Below are 27,072 nucleotides of genomic sequence, written 5' to 3'. Positions count from 1 at the left end.
GGTCTAGAAATCCCTGGTCAGAGGATTCACACTGACTTTGAAAGTCAGGGAAATTTTAATGCGTTGGCGAAAATCAGGAAAATGCTTCAAAATGAAACGAAAATTAGGGAAGTATGTTATATTTTATAGAAGAGTCAGGGAGGAGTTTTTAGCTGCTCATACAAGATAAGAAGAACATATCAAAGAATCAAGACAGATATAGAAATATATATACAGGGTGTTAATGAACTATACCGACAAACTAAGAGGTGATTCCTCACATCAAAATAAGTCAAAAAGTTCCTATGAACTGTGGGGAAAAGTGCCCAAAATCGCGAAAAAGCCAAATTTCATGAGGTCTTATTTCGAATTTGAAAAATCGTGGACTGGTGGTCCTTATCAGCGTAAAGGAAATCACGCATAAACAATCCATAATGCATATTTCATTAATGTTCGATGGCTGTACACAGTATTCCAGACATGCTATCAACCGAATTTTGAGATATGCTCTGACTTTATTTTTGGTCCAAAGTAGGCAAACGATAAGCCTTGACAGCAGTGAACACGGAATCCTTTGGCGCGATGTTGGAAGTGTTAAGGATGTCAACAGCACGGTCTCTCGTACTCGGGGAAAAGCATGCTGCGATGTTTTCTTTCACGCTTATAAGTGAAGAAAATGTGAAATATACCTTGACGAAATACATCGCATCACACGTTATTCCGAACACAAAAAAAAAAAACATGGAGCTGCCGGCTCCTAACACTTCTGACTTCCCACCGAAGCACTGGATATCGATTGTTGTCGAGGCTTACCTTCTGCCTACTTTGGCCCCTCCTTAAAATCAGGGTATATCTGAAAACTCTATTCAGAGCATATCTGAGAATTACACCCTGTGGGGAATACCCTGCACACCATTGAAAATTGATGTAATATACATTTTTGGATTGTGTATGCGTGACTTCCTTTACGCTGATAAGGAAAACCATCCACAGTTTCTGGAATTCGAAATAGGGCATGTTGAAATTTAGGTTTTTCGTGATTTTGGACATCCCTAGCTCTGAAACTATGCACTTTTCGCAATAGGTCCATATAAACTTTTTCTGTTATTTTGATGTGAGAAATCACCTCTTACAGTTTGTCGGTATAGTTCATTAACACCCTGTATATATATATATATAAAGGGTGTTAATTTATTATGTAGCCAAAATCCACTGGTGAAATCCTGACACCTAAACTATAAAAAAAAGTTCATATGAACATAAGGCGAAAAAGACGTTGTTTCAAAGTTACAAGATGTCGAAATATAGAAAATTGTAACTTTGAGGTTGCCTAGCTCGAAAACTATGAGAGATATCAAAGACTGTTAAAGAAATATTAGAGGAACTAGTACACTGTCTATCTAAATATCTGTTTCAGATTTTAGAGAAAGAGGTGGAAAAGCGGAACCTATACCGCAGCTCCCTCTATAAAATGCGTTGCGCCAATACGTCCCAACTCTGAAACATGGTTATTTAGATAGACAGTGTACTAGATTCTATAATATTTCTTTAACCGCCTTTGATATCTCTCATAGTTTCCGAGCTAGGCAGCTTCAAAGTTACAATTTTCCATATTTTGACATCTTGTGACTGAAAACGCCTTTTTCGCCTTATGTTCATATAGACTTTATTATTATTATTATTATTATTAGTTAGGTGTGAGGATTTCACCAGTGGATTTTGGCTACATAATAAATGAACACCCTGTAATACATATAAAGGGTGATTCACGAAATCCGTAACGGAACCTTAACTCAGCTCCTAGTGCACAGAAATCTTTCAAACAAAAATGTTATTACCAAAGTGCACGTGACGAATCACGTGATGATACTTATGAAATCAGAGGCGTCTCAGGAATACCTCTACGGGGGGACAACTTCAAAATTTTACATGAAAGTAGAGGTTGATTTTCCACCCATTGAAACAATCGCTAAACTTTAAACAACTTTGAGGGGAAATACTTTGCCATATTTCTTACCATTTGCAATTACACGACCTCATTATTAGGTCAATGCGAGGATTTCTGCATGCTGCAACTTAAATAGAGTAGCAGATAATTGTTTGAAACTAGAGCGAAGAACAAAAGTGCATATGCGGATACAAACAGTACAACTTTCGGAAACAGTGGCGTGTCGGGAATACCTCTATTGGAGGCGGCCAACTTCAAAATGTATCAATGTATCAAGTATGAATTTTCAACTCAACACAACTGGTGGAGAGAGATTTCGGTAAAACAAATAAAAAGCTTTATGTAGTGTTTGAAGATAGTATCACGAATAGAAGTGTGTAAAATTCAAAACTTTGATTTATTTTCTGCTAGGATTCCAAAATATAAAACTTAAAACAAATCAGAAGTATCCGATCTTTTAAGAATAAACCTTCCCAGTTGCTTAACTAACCGGTAGGATAAATATCAGATCCACAGAACTAACTAATTTTAAGGGTAGTAAGGCTATACTGGTAATTTTCATACACAATGTGCGACTTACTAAAACTCGAAGGTAATTATTACGTGTATTGTGCGAAAAATTGTGAAATCCATTTAAATTTCAGGCCTTTGCGTCAAACCTCTTCGTGGGACAATCAAGCTATTAACAATAACGCCATGGAGTCCAATAGAAGACAGATTCGCTTACTGAGCTGTGATCCAACCAACGGCTTTGATGAGGAAGAGGGTTGGAGCTCAGACTATAGTAACAGTGAGGACGATGATGGAGACCCATTCGTCGATCACCCAGAAGTCAATGTAAGTAGTCTAAACTCATTGGTTATAAGCCTCACTCTTTAAGTGTTCATAAGCAACTTTATATGTAGAGGCCGTGTGTAAGGCAAAATGAATATTCCTTAATATTCCTTTATTAGAACTGGAAAAGAATTTAACAATATTACCACAGTAATAAAAATGTATTAGTCTTATGTCCGATCAAAACTGGAATACACTGCTGTAATCTGGAACCCATCATAACAGCAATACCGACATCAATTGGAAAAGGTTCAATCTAAATTTATCAAATACTTGGCATACAAAAGAACTGGAATCTATCCATCTTATGAAAACTATCTAACATTAATAGACAACTTTTGTATCCCAACACTTGAACAAAGGCGAAACGTGTTAGATCTGATTTTTCTCCATAAAATAATACAAGAGAACTGGAATCTATCCATCTTATGAAAACTATCTAACATTAATAGACAACTTTTGTATCCCAACACTTGAACAAAGGCGAAACGTGATAGATCTGATTTTTCTCCATAAAATAATACAAGAGAACTGGAATCTATCCATCTTATGAAAACTATCTAACATTAATAGACAACTTTTGTATCCCAACACTTGAACAAAGGCGAAACGTGTTAGATCTGATTTTTCTCCATAAAATAATACAAGAGAACTGGAATCTATCCATCTTATGAAAACTATCTAACATTAATAGACAACTTTTGTATCCCAACACTTGAACAAAGGCGAAACGTGATAGATCTGATTTTTCTCCATAAAATAATACAAGAGAACTGGAGTCTATCCATCTTATGGAAAGTATCTAACATTAATAGACAACTTCTGTATCCCTATAGTTGAACAAAAGCGAAACGTGATACATCTGATTTTTTGTCCATAAAAATATTACAAAACAAGTTTAATTGTACGGATCTGATATCGACACGAAATTTTCATGTCCCAACACTGAAAACTCTTGCTGATAACTCTGGCCTCTTCTCTTGCAAGGGCCAACGTATTAGTGAAGTCGCCAATCTGTAGAATATGCTGTTAAGAGAATATATAGCGAACACAAAGAAATTGATCTGTAATATGAACTACAATATGTTTTAAGAAAATTATTATGCATTTATTTTATAATACACCAAACACTGTAATTGGGCTTATGCTTGTTTGTGTTCTTGTTCACAATTAAATACATATGAACGTTCTGAAGATCAGTTCGGGTGTGTCTGCTTCAATTTAAGCAAAGTTTACCTTCGCTTCATAAAGCATTTAGAATATATATTTCAAGATAAAAACAACGCTCACCTAATTGTGTTCATAAAGCTGAAATACTTTCCAATATTTCGAATTCATGAACGAGTATCCTTTTCCTAGGGAGACTTAATACGTGTTATGCAATAAGTTCTTCATTTGCTTGTAACTTTAGTGAGAGTGAACATTTTAATTTACTTATGAAATAATGAATATTTGCGTAGTAATATTATTAATAAGAAACTCAGTATTATGTAGGTGCTCTGCAAAACTTTTCCTTCCCGCTTAACGTTATGTTGTGTAAGGTACACTTACACAAATATTACCTCTCCGAAATAGACATTTTTATTTTACAGATATATGCCAGTATTTATATCTCGAGTTATACCAAGATATGTATGTTAAGGGGAAACAAATAATTTTGCTGAGCCCCTACATAATATTAAATATATATATATATATATATATATATATATATATATATATATATATATATATATATATCCTATATTATTGTATATTGCCTGTATTATACTGACTATATTATTGCCCGTATTGTTGATCAAGTGTCAAATATTGCGCCCTCTTTGCGTTTTCTTCAAAATCAGGACTTTATTGCGATAACTACATAGATCTGTTGTTTTAACAAAGATTCCAAGTAAATTTTATTTTTCTTTATATATATAATATGTGCATTTTGAATATGTCCCGAGTACATCCGTGAAAATAGAATGATAGTTCCTGGTTTAAAAAAAAGGTGTTCTGTGATCTAGGACGTAATTTAGGAATTGACAACTTTAAAAAAATCGTACTATCGTAGGTATTGCAATTAATTGTTATTCTATGTAACGCACTTTTAAAATATATTAAATAGATTTACTAATTTATCAACTTACTTCAAAATTACCAATAATTTCTTTGTTCGCAGTGTTGTGTGTAAAAAGTTGCAAAGCTTTACACTGCTGGGATAAAAATTGGGCCTGCAAATGTTTCTTCCACGTTTCTCCATCTTCAGCTTCCTCTTTTAACTCCCAATATTTTCTTCTGTTTTTCAAATCATTGATCAGCTGTGTTCTTCTTCTTACACCTCGTTTTCTTTCCATCTTTCCCTCTATGGCGTTATGGAAAATACAATTTCTCCACAAGATGTGTCCAGTCCAATTGGCGTTCCTACGAAGGCTGCTGGATAAAAATGTCCTCCTCTTTCCTACCAGTGCTAAAACATCTTTGTTTGTTACTCTCTTCGTCCATTTTATCTTATCCATTTTCCTACAACACCTCATTTGAAAGATGTATAAGTATTTTTTTAACTTCCGTAATGTCCAAATCTCCGAACTATACAATACAATACTCCATATATATGAGGGCAATTCTGAAAGTAATAATAATAATAATAATAAACTCAGTTTGCGCATGTGCATGAAATGGCTGGGAAAAGACGTGTCAGTCCTGTGGCGCTGTGTGCAGTAGTTCAGTAGACAGTGAGCAGTGGGAGAAGGAGGTGTTGCAGTTAATTCGTCCACTGTTACAATTGAAAATCTACAAAAATAGAAAAACCCGCCAAATGTGAAATGTGTGGGGTAATACGATTTCTGAGTGCGAAAAAACCTTTCGGCAGTTGCATTCATCGCGAACGGTGTAGTGTTTACGGACCAAACGTGATGAGTGAAGGTGTCGTATGTTTAAAGATGGACGAACTGACGTTCACGATGCAGCAAGAAGTGGGCGCCCATCTGTAGTCAGCAATGAACTCGTGCAGGAAATTAGATTTGGCGCCGAGCGACTATCGCATCTTCAGCCACATGAAACAGCGGCTTGCGTCGCATCGCTTCAAAAATGACAGTGTTCTTCAGAATGCTGATAGCGGGTGGCTTCATTCCAGTGGTTTGCTTTTTTTTTTATTTATTTATTTATTTCAGAAGGATTTTCAAATCTTGTAGAACGTTATGACAAGCGCCTCAATTTGAATGATGAATATGTTGAAAAATAATGCAATATTGTACAATAGAAGTTTTGTATCTGCGAGTGTATGTCATTGATAACTAAGCTTTTTTTTTTTTAAAAAAATTTTTTTTTTATTTATTTATTGTCCTTGTAGCATTTGACTTGCTTTTTCCTTAGTTTAACGTTAAGCCTGTACGTTAGGAGTGATCTTTTCTTGTTGAATGCCACTTCGGTTACAACAGTTCTTATCCTGATCTCTCTAGTGCAGGAAGTGACTCTTGTCAAAAGATTTCCCAGATATTTGAAGTCATAAACCTCTCGAAACTTTCTTTGTTCTATTCTAATTCGTAAGGGTATAATTTCTACGGATTATTATCATAACTTTGGACTTTCCAATGCTTATTTCCAATCCATATTGCTTCCCACTATTTCATGCATTATCTTCTGTTGTCCTTCTTTGGTTCTGGCTATAATAACCGTATCATCTACATATCTGACCTTGTTAATGATCTATTCTCCAATTCCCATTAATGATTCCATTATGGTGTTTATTTTCCAAATTTGAGATCACTTTTCTAATAATGCCGTAGACACGTACGCATAAAAATTATTCCATCGGACCCAGCATCCTGAAATTAGTATAAAAATTGCAATTAGTAAGTTGTCCAAGCATAGGTGCCTTTTACTAGTCGCATGATACTTACTTTAATGGATCATTCTCCAGTCTTGGAATTTTCATTAAATGTGTATCTATAGGGATCTGAGGTAAAGAGTGATTTCCCCTTCTCTCATATAACGCGAAAGTGTGAGCTTCAATATGAGATTGTGAATGCCGTAATACTTATTGTTTTGTTGCAGGGTTCGTCGAATAGGTTTGTTGTTCTGGCCGACTACAGCGCGATGGGCCAATCCGAAGTCTCGATGAGGGACGGAGAAGTAGTGGAGCTTCTGAAAGTGGGTTGTGCTGGCTGGTGGTACGTGCGGGTATTAGGTAAGCCTTTCCTCAGTTTAATATTTTCTTTTTTGACGCAGCCATTCTAACTGAGTCACATTGTACAAGAAAAAGATCTTTATACATGAAACAAAATTAGAAATGAATTGACAGTTCAAGGCCAAGTGGAAATTTATTCTCAAAAGATTATCTATGTCACGGAGAGAGAGGGCAGTGGTAAATGTTGTGGTGGTAGTTTCAGCTTTCTGTAGAAAGGAACAACATCATCAGAATGTTGCTACCTTGCAATACATGTTTAGAAGGGTTGTCAACCCAGGTGGAAGGAGCACAGCAGATGCTTTAGCGGGAATACTTACGACGTGACAACAGGCCAACCGTGCTTGTTCAAATGTCAATCCGTTTCTTGTTTTGCTTCAGGTATAGTTGCTCTGTAGAAAAAGAATTAGAGAAAAATACATGGAACAAACCTATTATACGTTGTTTTGGGTTAAACGTTAAGCAAATCCAAGTGTACATATTATAAAGATTTTCGGAGAGTTAAATAAATGTAAGAAGAGAAATAATTTGAATCGAACGATAGACTAGAAGAGAGAGTGGAACGTTTGTTTCGTTCATTGTCACAAAAGTTTTACGTATATGAAATATGCGTATGTGTTAACCACTTTTTTCTCACCTCAACCATAGGTTGGTGTGCAACATGGAAATTTTAACTTTTCTCTTTCTTGGGAAAGCTGTTTTATACTGAAGTCTCTTCTTCGTAACTGCATCTAGGTATTCTATCCTTGGTCTTCCCCTTCCTGGTTTCCTTTTGCCTTTCCCTCTATCAGCGCCGAATCGGAGTGCCGAATAAGATGGCCAAGCATGCTGTTTCTTCTTTTTCCTATTATCTTCAGGATCTGTCCTTCCTCATTAGCTTCCTTTAGTACGTCTTCATTCCTTTCCTTTCGGTCCATGATATTCTGTACATTCTACGCCAACACCACATTTCAAATGCTTCCAGCTTGGGTATTTCAGGTTTTCTCAGTGTCCACGTCTCTAATCCGTAAAGCGCCACGCTTCATATCAGGGTCTTAATAAATCGTTTACGAACGTCCAACAACACATTTCTTGATGCTAGCAGTTCTCTTTTTCTGTTGTTAACTAGGAAGAAGAAAAATGATCTATTGACCTACGAATCCATTTCTGTATCCGAAATAAGTGCTTGATTTGACTGCCTTAAATAGATTTGTATTTTCATTTATTTTTCTTAATTTTATTTGGTTTTAGCTAGAACACAATTGAAATCCTGTAATAAATAAATGTTCCTTAGGCTCTGCTTATCTGACACTGGTTTCTCTTTCAGGCTCTCAGCATGAAGGCTGGGCCCCATCGGCGTACCTGGAACACACAGGCAAGAAGGCCTCTCGCAGCTCTCCTTCAGTGAGTAGTCAGGATAGTGGGATGGGAAATGGAGGCTTAGTGGGTGGACTTCGCCACGCGCCGAGTCGCACAAGCGTCACGTCGACCATCAGCCAAGACGGGTAACATAAGCGTTGTGTCTGGACCATTGGTGCTAGCAGTATCCCTCCGCGCGATTCTCTATAATAGTCATAGCACTGTGATCGGGTTTATTATTCATTAAGTACCTAGGAACAGAAACCTCTGATATGGGACAATTAATATGATGCCATATTTAAAAAATAAACGTAATCGAGATACATACAGTGCGGTCCATCAACACTCAAGACAATACATTTGTTTGCTCAGAGACACAAATAAATAAATAAATAAATTTAAAAAAATGATTCTAAAATTGCACTGACAAACAAATAACTCCAAAATTCTTAGAATGGCAAAGAAACATTGTTTTCCTTTGTTATAACACATCCCAAGTAGCACTAAGGGCAGAGTTCGTGCTACACGGGACAATCAAATAATAATAATAATAATAATACCAAAAAATCTTTATAAGGACCTTCAAATAATTTATCACGTTTCTAGTGATTTAAACCAATTTACTGTTGTAACAACAGAAAAAAAGGACAAAAACATATTAATATTTGTCTGTTAACACAATTTTGTTCAAGTTCTAGGTACGACACTATAACTTAAGAATGTCGTTAATAGTTATTTATTAAACAAACAAATGTTGATCGTACCTCACACCATCTCGTTGCTGCTGGTTTGTTATCCATTGAGCTTCAACAATAATCATTGTTTTCTTAAACAAATACGTTCATTTTTTAATAGTAATAATAACATGTGTATATACATATATGTACAGGGTGTTTCAGAACAACACCGACAACGTTTGGGAGGTGATTCCTGACACCAAGATAAGACGAAAAGTATAGACCAGCCTGGGTGCACAAATGTTTCCTTTTGGAGTTATAGGCTCCCGAAAACATAAAAAATGAATTTTAAAGGGTCATGGAACCTAACCTAGACTAACCTAACCCAGCTCCAAAACTATGGGACCTACCATCGTCGAGTGAAGACTTCACTTAGGAGCTAATATGTACGCTATCCAAAAATAGATGTTTCAGAATCCTAAGATACTCACGCAACAATTTTTATAGAGGCAATTTGGCTAATGGTATATAATTTGAAGTACTCACCAACTACCTCTATAAAAAATGTTCCGGAAGTACCGCAGGCCTCTGAAAAATGTATTTTTGGATAGGGCACATATTAGTTCCTAAGTGAGTTCTTGACCTGACTACGGTAGGTTCCATAGTTTCGGAGCTATAGACCTTTAAAGTTAATTTTTTCATGTTTTTGGCAGCCTATAACTCCCGAGTGGAAGCGTTTGTGCACCCTGGTTGGTCTATACTTTTTGTCTTATCTTGGTGTCAGAAATCACCTCCCAAACGTTGTCGGTGTTGTTTTGAAACACCCTGTGTATATTTAAAAGGCTGCTATTGTATCTGAGATACGAAATGGCACCAAAGATTACTTGTACAGAATTTGTGTATTTAAAAAAAAATGAAGAAAACACTGTGAATACCTTAAAAAAAAAAAAAACGTTTATTTGTAAAAATAAAATAACAAACGTGTACTATAGTGTGCGTGTGTGTATTATTATTGTTCTATATACAAATATGTACATACATATATATATATATACATATACATATATTGATACATACACAAATACTACATTTTTTCCACTTTAATAATTATAATAATAATAGCAAATAATTAGAGTTTGATATATACAAAAATGAGAAATACGAAAGTAGAAACCATTTTTCGAAATCTCAAGGGTCTTTGTAAACTTCGGCTGCTTACAATTCCCCTTTTGACACTGTCTCAAGTATTCTTCATTTCTTGTTTTCTTTGTTGTGTTGTTATATTATAGTTAAGAAACAAATTGTGTGCATTTTTTTTTTTTTTTTTTTTAAAGAAAATATATTGATGGAACATGTAATTATAAAATAGTTAGTAAAATATTTATTGTTCTGAGTTCTTTTGTCGTGAAACAAATAGTTTTGCATTCGTGGGATTCATTCTGCTTTTTGAGCGAAAGATTACCGAAGTTAACTGTGAGTAATCAGTAGTAGCTTTAGCGGGTAGGCATGGGCCTACCCAAAAATTTTGAAAAATATATAAACGTTAAAAGACATAATAAAGAGTAATTATATTCCACTATTTATATTAATGCTAGATAATTATTTAACAAATAACGTGAACCACTATTGTAAAGGTAATTTTCTACTGTCATTAATCAATCAAATGTGAATATGTATCCATAAACGAGGGAGCAGGTCTACCCAAAATTAAAATCCTAAATCCGCTCCTGTGAGTAATTAAGTAAAGGGGTATTGATTTCAAACAGAAATATTTTCCCGTTCCCTTTCCTGTTTAAAATGTCTTACTCATTTAAAAAGTGGGGGTATATATAGTGTTTGTTAATAATTTATAATAACTATTATCAATATTATCTTCAAACTTTTCATATAAATTATTTTTCTTTTTTAATTATCTATTATTTTTCTGTTCGTTCAAGGTGATATTTATTGTCGTGCATATCTTTATAGGGTTGCCAACTCTGGAAAATAACATTACCGCCATCCTCTCAAAATTCCCAATGATATAGGCCTAAGTATAAAGTATCCATGTTGGGACCCATTCGTAGGAAGGAAGTGTACTATCGTGGACAAAAGTGCACTAGAACCAGTATTCTACATATCCTTAGTACGTTCACTAATAATCTTAATAGATACATTGTGCTATAAATGAGAAAATGAAGTCGGTATTGATCATTTTATTGTATTTACCAGTAACTGTCACTTCTTTAAAATTGTTGAAACATATATTAATCCTTACGTGACGATTTTTGACTTACAAAATGAAATTTACTGTTTAAACATATACTTTACCTACAGGAAAGTGCTTTAAGAAGTCCGAAGGAAGGAAGTTGGAAGTTTGTTATATGTAGTGACGTAGGGACGTGAAACTAAACAATGCAACAAATATTATACTCACAAAATACCTAAGAGTTATTTACCAACAATCGATGCACAATTTAAATTTATCGCTATATTTATTCCGTACAAATATGACAAATTATACACTTGTGTGTGTATTGTTCTAAAGAATGTTTCACCGGCCTTAGCCAAAATAATAGCAATATAGGAAGCAAACAGTTGCACTCAGTTTCAACCTGAACTTCTGGTGGTTTGACCCCTATCTGCTTAGTTGAAGCCAAAAACAGGCATCTCCGGCCACGCCGGTGATATGCCGGCCAATTGACAAACCTATACTTTTAGGAAGGCCTGAAATAGATGTGCAATAAACCAATTCAAAGGGAAACTTGTACGTGAAAACACCCAAAAGTTTAATAAGAAATCATTGAACTGTTTCAGGATTTTCTCGTTTTCTTCCACATTATCATTCTACTAATTGTTTTGAAATTCAGTTGTTTTAATCGTCCGCCCGCTTTAGCTTAAAGGGCATAATCCCATGAGTCGTAAAACTGGAAATTCCATTTCAATTTAATCATTCAGTAAGAATTTACATCATACTTTCATTTTCCACACAACACAATTTAAAGGCATGCTTTGACTAGTAATATCACAGAAAGCACTAATTGGGATTTCCCCGTAGGGACTGTTTTGGCTTAGTTGTACAGCACTCACCAGTAGTGTGGAATTTGTGACTTGATACCAACTCGCTCGTGGATCCTTGGTTCAATCCCAGCTCGCGCCAAGTGAGCTTTATGGTGGACAAACACCATGCGCGTGGGTTTTTTCGGGGTTCTCCCGTTTTCTCCCACTTTTTCATTCCACCATATTTTTCACTTTTCATCATCACCATTTCCTTTCTCTTAGCAGGCATAATCGTGGGACGTAAAACCTGAAGATTGTTCGATACCAGTTTGCACTAATTGGACGTTAATGGTGGACAAACACTGTGTGTGAGTTATTGGGGTTCTCTCATTTTCTCCCACTTTCTGTATTCTGTATTCCGAATCTGTACCATGGAGTAATGTGTTTATACGCTTGTTAAGTTCATATAGCACGTATTGAACCCGTTTTATTATTATTATTATTATTATTAATAATATTATTGAAGTCAAGCACCCTAGATGCGATTTCGAACCAGATGGTCAACTTGGCGGCTCCAAGTGGGGACGTGCCTTTTTTCTTAAGGCAAATTTCAATATTTTTTTCCGTCCTTAGTTTTCAAGATATGAGATTAAAATTTTGCATACGGATTGTGTGCACCATTGGGTATTTCTGAGATCTCTACGTGAACCCGGGTACGAGGAGCACAAATGTTCCGAGAGGGTGATTTTTTTTTTAGAAAAAATCTGTTTTTTTTTTTCGAATTTCCGGGTTCAGATGTATGATACGGACATGTAAGTGGCACCGTTGGAAAGGGTGTGTAATACTGTAGAAAATGGCGTTTGAACTATTACGCTAGGCCAAATAGTAATGACGCAGTAAATTTTTAGAAGATATATATAAATGGATCACCTTTAGACTTTCAAAAAATTTTCCTACCCTTTGTTTTCAAGGTAAAAGATTGAAATTTTGCACGTGCATTGTGGACATAAGACCCCTACATGAATCCAGGGCCAGGCAAGAGGGCGCAAAAGTTATGAATTTTTTCTCCAAAAATACTCCCTTTTTTCCATTTCTAGCGTACAATACGGACAAGCGAGTGGTACCGTTGAAAAGAGTGCTTTATTCTGAAAGAAACGAGGTATGAATCATGATCTTACGATACATAGTAAGGAAGCAGTATCTGTTTGAGTGAAAGTCTAAAATTTACTTCAAAAAACCTTTATCCCTTCAAATCCTAAAAGGGATAAAGGACTTTTTTTTTTTTTTTTTTTTTTTTTATAATGTGTGGAGCAATAATTTGTTCACGACGAAAGAAATCAGAACACCATCTCTGTTTCTTTTTTTGTAATTGTTGAATTAACTTGAAACCAAAGAGGACGTTTTGAAATATGTACGCTAAAGAAACCAACAAATAATCTTGTTAACTGTTTTAACTGTATGTTCTATAGTGTACAAAAGAATTTAATTTGCAATCATATGAAATGCTTCCAATGCAATTGAAAAATGTAAAATTTAATAACATTTGTCAATAGTTCGAAAAGAAAATATTAATGTTAGGTATTGTAATTATGCAGTTTCTGACAATTGTTAAAAACACTTCTAACAACCCAAAACAGATGCTGCATAATTATGGCTATTTTATATTTTAAAAAAGAAAATTAAAAACTGGATTTTATAATGTTATTTTGTACAGATGAAAAAGTAATAATACGTGTTTAATATGCCAGTGTACACCTTTGTAACTGTCCAGTACAAATATTGAATTTTTTTGTTAAATTTCTTTTTTCTTTGTTTTTTTTTATCACTCAGGTTAGATAGTAATTGTTTTTAAGGTGAAAAAAGAAAAATAGAACAAAAACAAATAAAAAGAAACAATTAGTTCTTGTTTTTCCTTTTGGATTTGCGGTAAAGATAACCACACACCAAACATCCAGTCTGTTGAAATCTTCAGTGTGCATACAGCAAGTGAATGATCTTTGAAACGTTTTTATCTGCCAACTATTGTATATACCGCATGTAAATATATATAAATATATATATAACTTGTATAGATATGAAGTATATAAAAATAAGTGTAAATTTATGCAAAATACGTGTTTTTTGAAAAAAAATTACAATGAGACTGATGTAATAGCATTTATGCATTTTTGGAGCGCAGCAGGGTCAGTATGAGTGACTGATTTGTGTCAGGGGCGTACGCAAGGAAGCTAGTTCTAAGAGTTTAAGCCGTTCAAATATAATTTATTTTACGTTCAACAAATCAGAATATTGTATTTGTTTTATATATACATATGAAAACAGAATTGTATGACAGTATTAACTAATTTAAATACAATATTTTGCTCAGAATTGTGTATTGAATTGAGAATTAAAATAGCAACAAACCTTATACATTCCACGATTTTCACGATGTTGTTTCTAATTCAATTAATAAAGTTTTTGATATCCTATGTATGTGTATTTTATTAGACTGACGTTTCAAATGCACTGATTGGGTGTATTTTCAGACCTGTACTTATTTGGGGAATTGTTGTACAATTATTGTGGTATAGCTTTAATTTATTACGTCATTATTTAACAATCAAATATTGTTACAAATTACAGTTTTATAACAACACTATCCATGGCTTTAAATTGGATATTGTAACGAAGGAAACACTGACCAAAGCTTCAACCACACTGTATTTTAAACTATAACGTGTTACAGTTTCGAATATTTATGTCTGTATCTTCATTTATGTTCTACAGTGTCTGTGTAGTGTCTGATGAAGGATATGTTAGATATCCAAAACTGTAACACATGATAGTTTAAAATACAGTGAGTGTTCAAGCTTTTGTCAGTGTTTGTTTCATTACAAAATTACAGTTTGATTCAAATTTATACAATTAAGCATTATGTTAAATAATATTATTGCTTTCGTTCTTTTTTTTTTTTTTTTTATGATAATAAAATATTCCAAAATTTTCACTTGATTTCAAATTCAATGAGTTATTGCGTCATTTTGTTTCTATCGTTTCCGTTAGTAACCTTTTATATGTATGAATGGATCTACATACACAGTGTGTTTACTAAATTTTAAGACTGGCATTATCAGAAAATAATGCATTACCTTGACTGCTGCTCATCTTTAATTTATGACCCTCCTTGTTCTATCCAGGCAATTGTACGGCTGTATAGTTTCTGGATTTCTTTCTGGAAGTCCTCTTGTCCGACAATGCTGAGTTCCTTCGTCACAGCCGTTTCCATGTCCGAAATTGAGTCAAAACTTTTCCTTTCAAAGTGTAAGAGTGATTCATCACCACTTATGATTCTCTTAAACTATTCTGGGTCATTTTCGGCCAGTTGGGCTCACTCTTGACTCGACGACACCTGATCTTTTTGCTCTATTATCAGACTGTAGGACACAAATCTGGAACAAATGTTCCTCTTCTGTAGATTTTGTTCCACGATCTTCAGAACAGTATCCTTACCAATGTGCAAGTCCTCCGCAATCATTCTGAGGGACTGGCAACGATTTCCACACTTTTCGAACATTTTCGTCAGTTCGAACGGTTGTAGGCCGCCAGGTCTAAGGTCGTCTGTGACTGCCTCCCGACCCTCACGAAATGACGATGCCACACAAAAATGTTCACTCGACAAAGAGTATGATTGTTGTAAGCGGTTTGAATCATGTCCACGGTCTCCGTGACTGTTTTGCCAAATTTTACACAAAACTTGATGTCTACTCTCTGTTTCGCTTTACTATCCATGACGAACAAAGAAAACACACCACTGAAATCACTATAACAAACAAAATTCGGAATATAAATTCCTGAATTCTTCAACACACTCTGTACTAAAAGCTACACACACTAACTGCGTGGTGGCTCCAGCAGTTATCTTATTGTGTCGTCAGCCTTGAAATTTAGTAAACGCACTGTGTATAACCGATGCATTTTTCAAGCAAAAATGTATGCTTTTAATTAGTCATCATTTAGTAAAAAAAAGTCAGCGTTAGTGCTAGATGCACCAGAAGAACATAAAATTTTGTTTCAAAATTGTTGGGTCATAAAAGGTTAAGAAAAGCAATAGAAGTAATAGAAAGGAAGGTTTGAAATTTAGTACAATTAAAATATTTCATCATCATAGAAAAAATGTGAGCATGACGAACACAATATTTGAGAATACGGTTAATTTTATGCACTTGAATCAAACTGTAATTTGTAATAATAGTTGATTGTTAAATATTGAAATATAAAATTATAACGGTGTAACAATTAAAATTATATTACAATATCATCATCATCGTAATAGGTATTCTGCCATTATTGGCAGGTCACTTGCTGCAACTAAGTAGCTTCTGTGCTCCACGGTCTTCCGCTAACCTCTTCGTCTTCATGTACGATTTTTCTGTTTTGATATCATCCATTAATTGTAGTCTCCTTCGCCTCCTCCCTCTCTTTCCTGCCATCATGTCCTCTAGCAGTCCGTTATGATACAGTTCCTTCTTAGCCAATGTCGCAATTAGTTTCCCTTCCTCTTCTTAGTAATATTTATAATTGCTATTTTCTTCCCCACCATTTCTAAGATCCTCTTATCCGTTTTCCGCTCAACCCAGCCAATTCTCTCCATTATTCTCCACACCCACATTTCGAAAGCTTCCAGTCGTTTTTGCGTGATGTCTATGTTTCTGACTCATACAATACAATACTCCACACGAAGCATTTTACGAGTCTTTTTCTCAACTCTTTATTCAAAGGTCCACAAAATAGTATTTTCTTTCTTCTAAAGGCTTCTTTCGCCATTCCTATCCTTGCTTTTATTTCACGTTCACATTTCATATTATTACTAATCGTATAAGAATTTCCCAAATTAGTACAACTCGAAAGATAAACGCAATCAGTGTGAAATGTCAGTCTAATAAAATAAATGCGAATGGAATACCAAAAGTCTTATTAATTGAATCAGAATCATGTGTGTGTCAACGTCTCTAAGTAGTATTCAGCGAAATATATTGCTATATTTCTGGCATCAAGTATATATTTGTCTTTATAGTGAAGAACGATGGGGGAAAATACATTATGGGAGATATGTATTAGTGAACTAGCACATGCGCCTTTGAGGCGTGTGGTTCCGGGTTTGATTCCCGGTGGGAGAGCATAAAAGTAAATACTAATTTCACAATTTCATTTCATTTCATTTCGTCTTTATAATCATGCATATTGCACGAATTTGTGCTAGGAATAAGACTCGTCAAGGGATAAAGATATATAAACATATATAGTTGTGACCTATACATACAGATTACTTTAAAATACTACGCTACATCTACGGTCAAATGAATAAAAAATCATTGAAAAATAGACATTTTTAATCCTATCAGTAATCAAATTCATTTACACATCTAGGTATTCATTCACGGAATAAAAGCAGTGCTGTAATAGATAGGTTTTCAGTAATCTCTTGTATTCTTCTCTTTATTCTTCGAATATATTGAGAAAGTTTATTGTACAGCGGGGGACACTTCTAAATGGTACACCTTAGTAGTAAATCTCCATCTGGCTGTACCATTTAGAAGTGTCCCCCGCTGTACAATATGGTACCCATTAACATTGGATTTCTTTCATATAACTTTGTCCGATGCTGTTTGTTGGGGATTTTATCCTTACGCCTGGTGTCGTATTTATAGGTTGATGGTGTGTTGAGCAATTCAATGTTGGTTTTAACAAAGAGCAACATGCGAAATACGTATAGGGACGGTAAAGGCAATATTTTAAGTTCCATAAATATTGGTCTGTACGAATCGTTTGTTTTGGCCCTTCTTATAGTTCGTAAAACCCTTTTTTGAATCACGAACAATATATTACTTTTTTTGGGAACTTGTCCCGGAAGATTATGCCATTGTTAGTAAATACTGAGAGAGTCTGAAATGTGTTACGAAGCGTATCTAGATTTAAAACATGTTTGATTGATTTTATTGCATAGAGCATTTTATTGTTCTTTTGGGCGAATGAAGATATGTGTGTTTCACTTTCAATTTCGTCAATCATACATATCCTTTGGTCTAAAGAGCATAATCGAGGGACTTTAAACTAAAACATTTCATTTTAGGAATTACAATGGCGGAAGCCAGATTTACATGCTGCTTCATAATTGCTTATTTTTTTAAAAAACTGCTTAATAATCTTTTTTGTTTGTGCAAGTGATTTGAAAATATTGTTAGGTGTACCCAACAACATAAAATGTTAAATGATAAGATAGCTTACTTGTGTAAAGCATCTGTTTTGCACACCAATCGCTCTCTCTCTCACAGTCTTTTCCAACTTGCACATGTATGGCGTAGCAGTAGGCTTTAACGAACAGAGCCAGGATAGAGAAAACAGACTGAACAAAGGAGGGGAGGGGAGGGGACGAGGTAACATAAACGGACTAAAACAAGTGTTGGCAGAGTACGAGTAGTTAGTTATGAATCGACCAGTAATGGAATTTGTAGAACTATTGCCTGACAACACTGTCTTTTATCAACACTAGTCTCCTCTGGTTTACTAAGATTACGGTGACGTCAGACAATATTCACCTCTTTCGAATCTACTAGCTTTTCCAAGTTTAAAAAGAACGCCTTCGCGGCTAAGCGGTTAGCGTATGCGCCTTTGGCGTCGGATCCTCGAGAGCTCATGTAATTTGAATTCCAAGTTAATCAGTAGGTCCACGTCTTATATAGCCTCCCTGCTGAGAGGGACGCTAAATTCAAAATCAACTCAAGTTTACAAGAGCATATGTGTTTTTATGAATTCACAATGTAAGAGTAAAAGAGTATTTAGATAAGAAACAAATGTCACCTGAGCATGGACATTCTTTTCATCCCGAAAAATCCAAGAAACAGAACAATAATAAGAAACGAAGATTTCTGAAAATATAGGAACTAAGAAATAAGCTTAAATTTCTGTGTGCTTTACGATCATAAATGAACGTTTAAGAAAGTTGCTTTTTTTTCTTAAATATTTAGTCAAATCACCCATGGCCGGATAACATACAGATTATAAAGTAAAAGGCTGATTTGAATATCAATGTATGTACGTGGTAGGAATATTATATTAATTTCATAATATCCATGGAAGTATTTAACATTTTTGCTGCCAAAATCCACTAAAAAATTTTACTTCTACGCTTCTCGTATTTGTTCATATTGTTATACATAAGCAAAAACAGCACAAAAAATGACAAAACATTATAGTTTTAACGCTGCTGGCACCTCTTTCTAGCACCAAGCTAGAAAACTTGGACCCTCTGCGGTAGCAACATTGTTTTCAATTTAGAGCTGCCTTCAATTTCTTTCTTGTGGACATCCTCTTTCCTTCCTTGACCATACTTCAATTTCGATTTTTTTTAAAAAATATGCCGCCCTGGACTCAGGACCATATGGCTGAATTACGAATTATATGGACCTGGTAGTATCCAGTTTTTTTAATCCCTTGAGTTAGAATTATCTTTAAGTAGACTGTAGAATCCAACATAAAAGAAACGGTTACGAAAAAGTAGAAAAGAAACAAAAGCATTGTGACCTTCCAGGAGTTCTGAGGGTTAATCTTGGCACCTAGTACTGTTTTAATGCAAGAACGAAACATTTTTCGTTCAAGAAAGCAGTAAATATTTGTAGTCAATTATCTGGCATCACTTCAAGCATAAATAAATGAAAACAATACAATAAAAGAGCATTCTCTTTGCTGTCCGAATAAAAAAAGCATATGAACGCATTTTCTTAAAACTAGATTCTCTGCGTGCGCCCCAGCATTTTATTTTTTTTTTTCTTTCTTTTTAGTGTTTCTTTTGTGTATGTTGAGGGTGAATCTGAAAATGATATTCTTTGTTTTAAGTTAAGGGTATACTCATCTCAAAAGTATATACACATATAAACATAATAATCATAATAATCATAATAGTAATCTGTAGATAGATAAATATTGCTATATACATAAATAGCCTTAAAAAGGAAAGGTTTCTAGCTAAAAGCATTTGGGATCTGTTTCTTGAAAGCTTCTCTTTTTAATATGAAATTCAAAAAAATAAAAAAAAAGAATCAGTGTTTGGGATTTTGATTTTGACTTCTTCAGATTAACCAGACTCCTCAAGCACAAACTGTCTTCTTTCCTTCCTTCACATGTCAATCAGAGTGTGCATTGCATTGTGGGAAGAAATTGAACCAGACAAGTATCCTTGACAATACAATAAAGCTTTATGTACAAACATTGTACTCATGTAAGTTAATAAAAAAATTAAAATACCAAAGATGCGCTGTTTTATTTTGTATATAAACTAATTGTAACCCCTCGCCCGGACACCTTCATCTCGGTACACGCTACTCGTTAAAGTTGTGATTAATTAAAGGTTTTAATTGGTCGCATTTAACAGTTTTTAAAGCCCAGATAACTTTTGAAATATTAATGTTGAAATCTAAATTAAGTTAGACTTGTTAATTGTAGTATGCCTTATGTGAGTTGGTGCTAAAGCTTGTTAAATATAGGAGTGTTCTAAAGGTAAATGGTAACAACTGTCTCTAGTTTATATTTAATTTATTTGCCTGTTTCATTAGCTTAAAAACACGAGAAATTCTCATGTAAGCATTACAATTCCCAATAAAGTACAATATTACCAGGTAGCAGAAGACATACTTAATATTCTACCAATGCATGTTTCTAAATACAAGTGGCCCCGCGTAGCGTAGTCGCTTACGCTCTCGCCTTCGGTGCGAGCGGTCCCGGTGGGGGCACTCGGTCGAAAAAGTGTGAAAACCTTCATCAGACCACCCATCTTCAATGAGGTTTTCCTCATTCACACCAGGCAAATGCCGGGATGGTACCTTACATACAGGTCCCAGGCCGCTTTCTTCCTTCCCTTTTCTCAGATGGACGCCGAGGGACGTCATCTCTCCTACGTCCCAGAGCCCAGAAATCTAAATCTTTCTAAATACAAAACTATAAAATAAGAGATATGAAGTACGTAGTCATGATCACTTACATCGTAATTCGGTAACCATTTCTACCACATCTGACATGTACTCAGGAGTATCTCGTATCAGCTCTTCATTTAATGACTTATTTAAATATTCCTTAATAGTGTAATAGCATTTTAGGGCAAGTAGCTAAATAAACTTTTACAGAAAACGGTAACATTAGTCATATTCTTCAAGTACATAGGAAGTTTATTATACATCCTAACACAATTTATGTACTCAGTTTTACTTATATTAGCATATTTTTAGATGCATCGCAAATATGTCACTACTTTCTCTTGTATTATTGTTATGAACATTTTAGTTAAAGGTTAAAATGATGCATTTTTTGCTATAAAAAGAATAGATTTATAAGTTTGTAAGCCGGAAAGTGTTAAAATTTTTGCTTGTATAAAAACCTTTTTACATATCGATTTTGTGAGTAATCCAAAAAATATTTTAACCTCTTTCTTTTGCAATCAGAAAGCGTTTAAACTATTTTCAGCAGTTCTCCAGGATATTATTCCGAAGCTAATTAGTGAATTAAACTTGGCGTAGTAAAAGGAAACAAGTTCTTCTCTCGACACAGTACCTTGAAGTTTGTATCATGTAAAACACATGCTACTTAGCTTCTTGTTATAGATATGAGGAGACCATGAAAGATCGTCACTTATGGTTACACCTAAAAGCTTTGTCATACAAGAATATTGTAGGAAGTAAGAAGATATTTTTATTGAATTTTACACGGTGTTCCCCTGGAAAACGAAATTGCAAGAGAATCGATTTATCATGATTTATAATTAATCTATTCGTTGTTAACTACTTTATTAATTTGTCCGTAAAAAGGACGGATTTCCTCTCAACTGCTTCTATTGATTTTCCTGATATAATCATACTGATGACATCAGCGTATAGAATACATTTGGTGTCTTGTTTATTTCAAGAGTGACATAACTCAAAAATCGCCCTCATTGACTTATGGGCAGAAAATGAAAGCTAATCTTAATGCCTATCTCTGGTAAAAATTTCACAATGTGCTTCCAAAACTGGGCGCTAGAGTACTTGTGTCGTTCTTGCGCCGAATTGTTTTCACCGCGTATCGAAACTTTCAAACGCTTCTCCTGAAAAGTTAGGAATTTTGAGTTATGTCACTCTTGAAATAAAGAGATGGTATATTCTAACAAGTCATTTAAGTATATCAGGGAGAGAATAGGAACCAAAATGGAACCTTGAGGAACACCTCCGATTACAGTTGATGAACCTAGTCTGTAACTATTACTGATATTTGTACTGCTTGTTGTCTACTGGATAAATAAGAGATAAACTGTATTTCACTTGGTAACCACAAGAATATTTCAGATATTTCATGGTTTCCATGCGTGTCAACAACTGTTATTTTGTCAAAAGTAGTGGTATTTCAGTTGCTGACGTCTCGCCGAAGCCGTTTTCGATACGCACGTTTTTTCTTTCCTGAGACGAGCCATTTTCAACTAATCGATGTAAGATCACATCTATACGCTCGGAGTATCAACGTCGAAAAACAGGAACAGCCAAGAAGCGAGAAAGGGTAGACAAGTATTGGTCCGTCTCCTTTATGGTAAACGTCGGGATATTAGAATCTTCAGGGACGGCTTTCTTATTTCTTCAGAGACGGGAAAAAAAGACGCCTTAAAAGCTATCCAGGTCTATGATTGGCTGTTGGATTGTTTATCTGACAAATTAAACAGAAACTAGGCTTACATATCACACCCGCCTTATCCATCCAGATATGTTTATATATAATTATTATTACTGCACATTATTTTGCATGAAGCGTTGAGTGAAGTTAGGATAGATGGTCTTCGTTTAATTCAGTTAGGCCGACTATACACTATGAGATAAATCCTAAGAAATTGGACAAATGTTACGACATATCTCGTAAGAAATCCTAACCTTTTGTGCCATATACATGAAGAGTTTTCCTGTCTGACCAAATGGCGTTGTGTATCTACTGATATAGATACCAGAACTTGCACACATCTAAAAAAGAAAAAAAAAATGAGAAGACAAATTAGCAAAACATATCTGCACCACTTTTCATTTTGACGAGTATTTTTGCTCTTTCACCCACCTATGGCTAACGGGAAGAAAACAAATTTGTTTTGAACCCCTGGTTGGTCTAGTGGCTGCCACGCTTGACTTAAGTTCGCGAGGTCCCGGATTCGATTCCCGGTGGGGGTACAGTTGAGCAATCAAAGTGGTTCGAATTCCACTGTAACCACTAGGTCCATGTTTCCTTTAGGCTAGCAGGCACAACCGTCGCATGTTAAACTAAATCAAACCAAACAAATTTGTTTTCACTTTCTCTCATCTGATGTCACTTAAATCGAAATCTTACGAATTTTGTTTCTGAAATAGAGCGTGCTGTAAACACGAGAAATCTCATAGGATCGTTCTAAACATAGGAAATGACATGCGATCTAAGGCCATACACGTTGAGATTTTGATTCTATGAAAAATCGTAAGAGATTTCCTAGGATCTATCCGATAGTGTAAAGCAGGACTTGTATTTCTTATACAAGTTATATTTTTTTTCTTTCAGGTTCATTAGTTTTACTCAAATTTGACAAGAAGGAAAACTTTAAGAACTATACTCTAAAAAATCGTTGTGTTATTTCAATATGCCTATGTGTTAACACGATTGTGTTAAAATATAACACAAACAGTTGATTAGAACAACTCACTCTCCATTTGGAGCTGTGTGTCAAATGCCGGTAGTTGAAATGACACATAGTCTGTGTGTTAAATTAACACAAGTGTAGAATCTTCGGTGTTGTTTTCTACGTGATTGCCAAATATGTTGAGCATCTAATTATAAAGGCTTATGAATTGAAGCTATAGACAAACACAGTAGAAAGAAATACTTAAACAAATCCATGTATACGCAAAATTTCAATATGCAAACCGCGCGATGTTTTCAATTGTTTTACATGATGTTTCTGAAGAAATATGTCAACAACGAGAAACAACACCGTATTACTGTGTCACTTCTACACTGCACTAGAGCTCACGAGGCAACACCGAGGACTGTGCTTCAAAAATGGCGGAAAACGAGTAGAATCACGATTAAGAGGCAAACATATTATAAAGATATAGGTAAGAGTTTGCTTTCACAACAAGATGTTGGTGAAGTTGTGTTTCGTACCATCAAGAAATACTTCACAATAAATGTTGGGACGACGAAAATTTTTATGAAGATTTTTTTATATGAAGTGTTTTGTAGTTTACTATTCTTATTTTAAAATTAGAATCTTCGGTAAGCGTAAGCATGCATACCACATGGTTTTCCAATACAAAAAATGGTTACATCAACACCACACACGAAGTTATTTCAACACCGAAATAGGTGTCGTAGTAACACAGAAGTGGAGTCGAACTAACACCAAAAATGGTGTTAATCTGGTGGTTTGACCTTGAATTTTAACACAAGGAATGTTGAATTAACACCAAAACGGTGTTACTTATAGGGCTTTGACCTTGAATTATGACACAGATTGTGTGTTGAAATAATAAGAAAATGATGTTGAAGTAACACAGAGACTGTTATATTGATACTTGACATGGTGTAATATTAACACAAAAAAATTGACACACTGTGTTACTTTCTTCGTGTTGGTGCAACACCGCCACAAGTAACACTTTTCTCCACACTACCGATCCTGACATGGTGTCGAATCAACACCGAAAATACTAACACAGATCCGAATTTAACACCGCTCAACACCGGTTGTGTGTTAAAGACGTAACACATCCCTGTGTTAAATGCTAACACCGCGGGGTCTGTGTTGAACTAACGCCGCATAATGGTAGTCACGCTGGAACCACTGCCCTGTGTTAAATTTGAGTTGAATTAACACAACCATTTTTTACTGTGTAGTAACGAAAGAATATTGAAATACAAAATAGAATATAGGGGGCGCGGTGGCTGTGGTAGAGGGTCCCCCTCTGGTGCTTGGGGTCCCGGGTTTGATCCCAGCCCCCGCCAAGTGAACTTTGTGGTGGACAAACACTGTGTGGGTGGGTTTCCTCGGGGTTCTTCCGCTTCCTCCCACTTTCTTCATTCCACCATTTCATTCATTTCTCATCATCACCGTTTCCTTTAGCCTTGTCGGCATAACCGTGGGACGTAAAACTCAAAGATTTCGTTTACCAAATAGAATATAAATGAGCAAATTGTAACTGCCTGATGATGAGGAACAAGGTTTCCTAGAAATATAGAGCTAATGATATTCACAAAATATTTGCCAAGACGGGTCATACGGGTAGGTACCGTAAACAAATAAATGAGTTCCTCACGCTCTTTGACCCTTTCGCTGCCACCGAAACATGTGTGTTCCACCATAGTTTCTAGTACTACCAGTGGTAACTTGTTGTTCTAGTAAAACTAGTCACAAAACTTGTTCCAGCCATACTACCTGTAAGAGGATTGATGCTAACTGAACAAATGCCTCAGATACAACCGTTTCGATCTCAATATAACGAAGAAGTGATTGTCATTGGGTTAAGTTACCAACGTGTCAAACTTGTGTATTTACAATCACTTTGGAAGTACTTTTATTCCAATACATGTACAGTAAGTGTTAATGTAAAATGTTCGAGCATTTCATTACCACTGGGATCCTACGTTAGGTTGTTGTAGGTCCAAGTTTCATATAGCCACGCTGCTGAAACGGGCGCTAAAATCAAATAAGAACAACAATCGTTAAGATTGGGACATTTGGAGAATTTAGAGCACAAGGGAATGAAGTTTAGTTGCTGAGGTTGTGAGAAAAGGAGACATAATTTGTGAAAGTACTTAGAGAGTTAGTTCTATTTCTTTTTAACTTGTAAGTGTTGTTTACAATAACCGGACATAATTCTTTTAAGCTTTGAAAGGAGCTTTAGCCAGAGACCTTTACGATGAAGTATGTCTAATGAGCAAAACTGGACTTGATTCCCTTGTTCAATGAACGCGCCATCTTTCGCAAAAATATGGCTGGACAGATATGTCCTATTCCTTCCACCATTCAAGAAAGAAAAAAAAATGGGAGATTTTTTCATGTTTTGTTAATTTGGATGAGGTCCTTATTCAAAATAACCACTAATATTATCATTCGCTCCGAAAAATTAAAAATGAAAATAATAAATAAAAAAGTAAAGAAAAGGTTAAGTGAACAAATCTTTGCTGAGCAATTTTCAGTTTTAATTATATCCATCAAATGCAGCTTTTATTCTCTCCTACACTATTTCTTTGTGCTGTACCTTTTATCTAGTCCTGCAGCAAACAGAAAATGTTCAAACTAGTTTATCTTTCTCTTCTAATTTACAATCACAGTTGAGACGTTGGATGGCAAAGTGAGTGGCATAAGTCACTTTTGAGATATTGAGATTTTTTTATTAGAATCGTTATATAGAAAAGTCGGATAAAAAGTACAAAGTTTTGTTGTGAATTCTTTATGTTGGTAAGGTATGCCGCCAACTCGGAAAGTGCAGTGTTAGAATATACATGGTGGTAGGTAACTCCACCGACAAACTTTGGGAGCTGGTTCCTTATATGAAATGAAAGAAAAAAGTTCTAATAAACATGGGATGAAAAACGTCTCCTTTAAGAGTTATGAGCCACCGAAAATTCGAAAATTCACGTTTCGAAACGTTCTGCCTTAGAAACTACAGGACCTATCCCAAGCGGTTTAAGGAATTACAAAGGAACTAGTATGCGCTCAATCTAAATATCCATGTTCTACCGTGGTCCGTTATCGGCGAAACGAACTGTAAAGAAGTTGAGGTATAGGGATACTTCTTTAAGTAATAATGGCGCGTTCATTTCGCCGATAACGGAGGATGTTAAAACATGGATATTTAGATAGATCGCATACTAGTTCCTGTGTAATTCCTTAAACCGCTTGGGATAGGTCTATAGTTTCTAAGGCAGGGCTTTTCGAAACATGATTTTTCGAATTTTCGGCGGTTCATAACTCTGAAAGGAGACGTTTTTCGACCTATATTTATTACAACTTTTTTCTTTCATTTCATATAAGGAATTATCCCAAAGTTTGTCGGTGGAGTTACCTACCACCCTGTACACACAAAGTTCTTGTATTTTCAGTGAAATAGCACATAATTGAGCGGCTGGAAGGAAAA

The 27,072-nt window shown here is 35.1% G+C and overlaps 1 protein-coding gene across 4 annotated transcripts in view; it reads left to right on the top strand.

Moving 5' to 3' along the window:
• Positions 1-20,210, top strand: part of LOC145684481 (guanine nucleotide exchange factor DBS) — a 295,537-nt gene extending 275,327 nt beyond the window's left edge. For all 4 annotated transcript variants that reach the window (XM_081756923.1, XM_081756924.1, XM_081756925.1 and 1 more), the window contains 3 exons: positions 2,572-2,764; positions 6,800-6,932; positions 8,236-20,210. In XM_081756923.1, coding sequence (XP_081613049.1) covers positions 2,572-2,764; positions 6,800-6,932; positions 8,236-8,417 — 508 coding nt within the window. In that variant the 3' untranslated portion in view covers positions 8,418-20,210. The remainder of the gene's footprint in view (positions 1-2,571; positions 2,765-6,799; positions 6,933-8,235) is intronic.
• The last annotated feature ends 6,862 nt before the right edge of the window (positions 20,211-27,072 follow it).

Source organism: Thermobia domestica, chromosome 4, assembly GCF_964235325.1.
Source record: "Thermobia domestica chromosome 4, izTheDome1.hap1.1, whole genome shotgun sequence".
Classification (NCBI taxonomy): Eukaryota; Metazoa; Arthropoda; class Insecta; order Zygentoma; family Lepismatidae; genus Thermobia; species Thermobia domestica.
The sequence above is the reverse complement of the archived record's forward strand: the minus strand, read 5'-3'. Positions and strand labels throughout refer to the sequence as shown.